The 4514-nt window shown below is 38.1% G+C and overlaps 1 protein-coding gene across 1 annotated transcript; it reads right to left on the reverse strand.

Annotated features, from left to right (window-relative positions):
• Window positions 1–1207: 1207 nt before the first annotated feature.
• On the reverse strand, window positions 1208–2311 carry LOC125209766 (trihelix transcription factor ASIL2-like). Its single transcript, XM_048109351.1, has one exon. The coding sequence runs from the start codon at window positions 2309–2311 to the stop codon at window positions 1208–1210; it is 1104 nt and encodes a 367-aa protein (XP_047965308.1).
• Between the last annotated feature and the right edge of the window lie 2203 nt (window positions 2312–4514).

The raw sequence follows: 4514 nt of genomic DNA on the forward strand, positions 1-4514 counted from the left end.
GAAGCATCCCAATAGATGAGACAAGTCAATTGCCTAACCTAAGACACAAGCAGTGACGAAGCCACAATAAGGCCTGGGGGGCTCTCAGGATTTTTCTTATTATTAGATACTTCTTATGTCCCATAATAAGAGTCCTATTTTGCCATTTTGGTCCGTCCCAATAATAAGAGTCTTATTTTGCCATTTTTGTCCGTCCCAAAATAAGAGTCATATTTCACTTTACCATAAATGTCAAGTAAACCCAATATTCCACCAACTTATTCTACTCACATTTTATTTATAAAACTAATACATAGAAGTGAGACTCATATTCCACTAACTTATTCAATTCATTTTTCTTTACATTTCTTAAAATTCGTGGCATAATTAAAGGATTCTCCTTACGGAATAGAGGGAGTATATTACACGTTTGCATTCTTCCATATGATAGTGGATTGCCCGAGGTTTCATTTCCTTTTCTTTTTGTTTTATCTCTTACTTCACTTTATTCACACGTCCTTTAATCAATGTTTAACCTCTCTTAAATTTTTTTCATAAAAATTTTCTTTACTCTTATTTAGTTATTTTGTGATTCACTTCTATTTTTATTTTCTCGTTTGTCTTTAAATTGAGTACTGGTTTTTCTCTTTTTCCCATTCAAAGCAGCAAAGACAATTTCATTATTTCTTCGTAATGTCAAACTATTTTATAAAACTCATATTGAATCAAAATATTCCATTCGTTTCACACTAAGAGTAACCTTTCCTATTTTGATATATCCTATAACAAAAGATATATTTCACTTTTACCATAATTAATAAGCAGCTTTTATGTTCCATTAATTTACTTTATTCAAATTTTATTATAAAATCAATATAAAAAAATAAATTTTATTGAGTATTTCACTAAATTTTTGAAGGACTCTTTAAAAGGGTGGTGGAGTAGGGCTTTGTAGGGAGTATCAGCAATAATATCAACCAAATCATTTTTATGTATTTCATCAATAAAACTCAAATCCATAGATATTGGTCAAAGACTCAAAGTGATTGTTTCCAAGATCAAATAAACAGAAGATTGTTTTAATAAAAAAAATCAGTTTATAATCATTCAAAGGCATGGTTAATATTCAATTTGCTCTTTTATTTAAAGTACATACAAAACTGAATAAATTACTATCAAACTCCATACATTATAAACATTTATCAAATGTAAAAGAAAATACAGTTCATTAGTGAGGTGAATCTGTAGCAGGTTGATCAGTTTTCATCTTCTTGCTGTTCTTGAGCTCAAACAATCCCTTCAAAAACGCATCCACAATCTGCTTCTGCGATTCCAGCATCATCTCGTTCCGCTTCATCTCCATCTCCATCCGCGCCGCCTCCATCTCACGCGCCATCTCCATCTTCGCATTCTCCATTCTCACGAATCCTTCGCCCAGCGTTTTTATCGACGCCACGATCTCCTCCACCGCGCTCCTCCCCCTCTTCGCGAATTTGTTGCTACTGTTGTTGTTGTTGTTGTGGTTTGGTGGAACTCTCATCCAGAATTCTCCTTTTGGACTCTGCCTGTTTCTTATACTGTCGAAATTCTGTAGCTTCGATTGGAACAATTGGTGGTTGAATCCGTCGCTGATGTTGAAATTGTTGAATATCTTGCCGGTGTTCTTCGACCTGGATTTGAATGAGGATTTTGGAATTGCGGTTATCGGTTGAGATCTGCTTCCGTAGCTCGCGAGATCGTGCTCGTGAGAGATGTTTTCCTCTGGAATTTCTGCGTAATCGATCGGGATCTGAGTTCCGGAGCTGAATCTCTTAGGTTTGGCGCCGTCGGCGAATCCTAATTCGGCGCTGTTCTTCGATTTGAGCTTCAATTTAACAATATTCTGATCCAGCAAGGACTTCAGCCGAGCTGATCCGTCGCCGGAATCCTCCTGCTTCTGCGCGATCGGCGGCGGCGCGGTGCCGTTCTCCATCGCGTCCATGTTCTCGAAGAAGAACCACGACGAGAAGTACCTACCGCCGTGGTGCGGGGGGAGCGCGGCGGCGCGCTGCCTCTCCGCTCTGTAGCGCTGGCGTAGCTTCTCGATCTTGTGGCGGCACTGCGCGGAGGTCTTCGCCGGGGACGCGCCGGCGGCGCAGCGGCTCGCCACAGCGGCGGCGACCGCGTCCCAGTCCGCCGTCCGGAGGTAGCCGCGGCGGAGGGCGTACCACCGCTCCCGGTACTCCTCGATGAGGACCAAGGTCTCCTCCTGCGTCCAGCACGGCGGCGGAAACCGCCGCGGAGGCTTCTCAGCTGGCTCAGCCACCGTCACCGCGTCTCCGGCCGACGACATCTCGAGGTCAGTATCGATTTGGGAACTTAATTGTGAGTGAAATTGATGATTGAGAAGAAGTATCGCAGTTAATTATGAGTGAAATGGATGATTGGGAAGAGGAATTGAGTGGAGAGAGGGATGAATTGGGAATAAATGGAGAGGAGATGGGTACTGGATAGGAATGAGGCGCAGGATAGCGAGAAGGTGCGGTGGGTGAGGGTGGTGGTGGGAGGTGGTTGAAATGATGATGTGAGAGAGGGAGAAGGGGATTGGAATTAGGTTGAAGTGGCAAAAGAGAGTGGGCAGAGGGGGTGGATGGTGACGAGGGGGGGATGGATGCTAGATTGCGCTGCTGCGGAACCCCACACTACCCATCACCACCGGACGCGACGCCACCCTATCCCCACCCACCCTTTTCCCACCCTCTACCTAAACCTACTATCCTCACTATTCTTTCCCCTTCCCTTTTCTCTTTCCGTCGATTTATCATTTTAGTCTTTTCAAAAATCTCAATTACTAACTTTTTTTTATAGTCAAATTAATGCATAAAAATTGTTTATCATATTCAACCAATTTTTTATCTATTTCCTTTATATTTTTAAAATTCTTATCAAATTCAACCGAAAACTCTTAATAAGGGACGAAAGCAGTACTCTTTCAGTTTTAGTCTGTTCATTCATAATAATTTTCTCATGGAGTACTATTTTTTAGTACTACTAAGTAGGAGAATACTATTTTTAATAAATACAATTCATTTTACATAAACTCTTTTTACTCACATTTTTATAAAACTAATACTACTATTTTTTTTATCCCATAAAATTAGTTGCATCTCCTTTGAGAAACTTTTTACATTACTCACATTTTTATAAAACTAATACTACTATTTTTTTTATCCCACAAAATTAGTTGCATCTCCTTTGAGAAACTTTTTACAACTTCGATCTAGTTTTATTTACTACGCTATTTTTTTAATCTTTTGGGGGTTTTCTTATGTTAATTTACTAATTTCGTATCAATAGTACATGTTATTTTTAAATTTCTATTTTTAGAAGATATGTGAAAGTATAAATAAAGAAATCACGTCCTTTTAATCATTTTTAAAAAATATTTTTTGAAATTGAGTCGAATGAAAGTAATACAATTATTAACGTTGGCGAAGTGAGTAGTATTATTTCTATTTTACTTCGACCTCTAGTAATCAACTTCAACCATCACCGCTGCTCTCTCTCTCTATCTAGAAATGGCCACCGCAGCACTCATAGCTACGTAACATATCTTGGCTGTCGGTGCTCATTATTTCAGCGGTGTGCCGGACTCCTAGTACTTCATTTCTATACTAAACAAATTGTAGAAAAATAAGGAATTTTAATCAAATTCTGATTTATTTATAATTTAAAAATTGATGAAAAAAAACTATGAAGCTCAACACTGTTTGTAATTGTCACCCGTGCTTTAATATGTGTAAATTTTAATTTATATGTTGTTTAACATCTCATATAAACTTTTTTCATTTCGATAACACACTTTAACACCTACTTTACATATTCAAATAAAAGACATGCATGAGTTACATTATGTTTCATATAGGCAATTTGAATATATTGTCGTGAGGTATACAAACAATGTTGGATTTCATTGGATTTCTAACCAATTATATGCAGACTAAAAATTTTGCAACGCACCCTTATTTATTTTGCCACACACATACATTATCAATTAATGACTAAATAATGCCTGTTTTGCAAAAATTTGGATATGACATTGGCACACGCCATATGCATAATTCCTTTCAATAACTACTAGTACATATATAGCAAAATCCGCCAAAACATATGATAAAATAAGAGAGAAAACCAGCCTAAATGAATCCGTTCTATATTATAGTAATTTACAAAGAAAAATTGTAGAAAATTCATGAGAATTATATGAATCCATTGATCCATCCAATAAATGATGTAAATATAACACTATTGTGTGGCATCTAAAAATAATTAGAGAGAGGGGCGTCGTTACAAGCAACATGGACATCGTCAAACCGGAAAATTTTAAGGGCACCCATCCAATCTCCAAAGGCGTCACCGTTTAGCCACAACAAGCCGATTTATCAGCACCTTGGGCAGCCCTGCCTGCCTGGCCTGGCTTGGTAATTTTTATAGTCTGAGGCTGCACTCACACCACACACGTCTCAATATCGTAAAGCAAAACATAAAGAATAGAG

Source organism: Salvia hispanica, chromosome 3 (genome assembly GCF_023119035.1).
Source record: "Salvia hispanica cultivar TCC Black 2014 chromosome 3, UniMelb_Shisp_WGS_1.0, whole genome shotgun sequence".
NCBI classification, from domain to species: Eukaryota; Viridiplantae; Streptophyta; class Magnoliopsida; order Lamiales; family Lamiaceae; genus Salvia; species Salvia hispanica.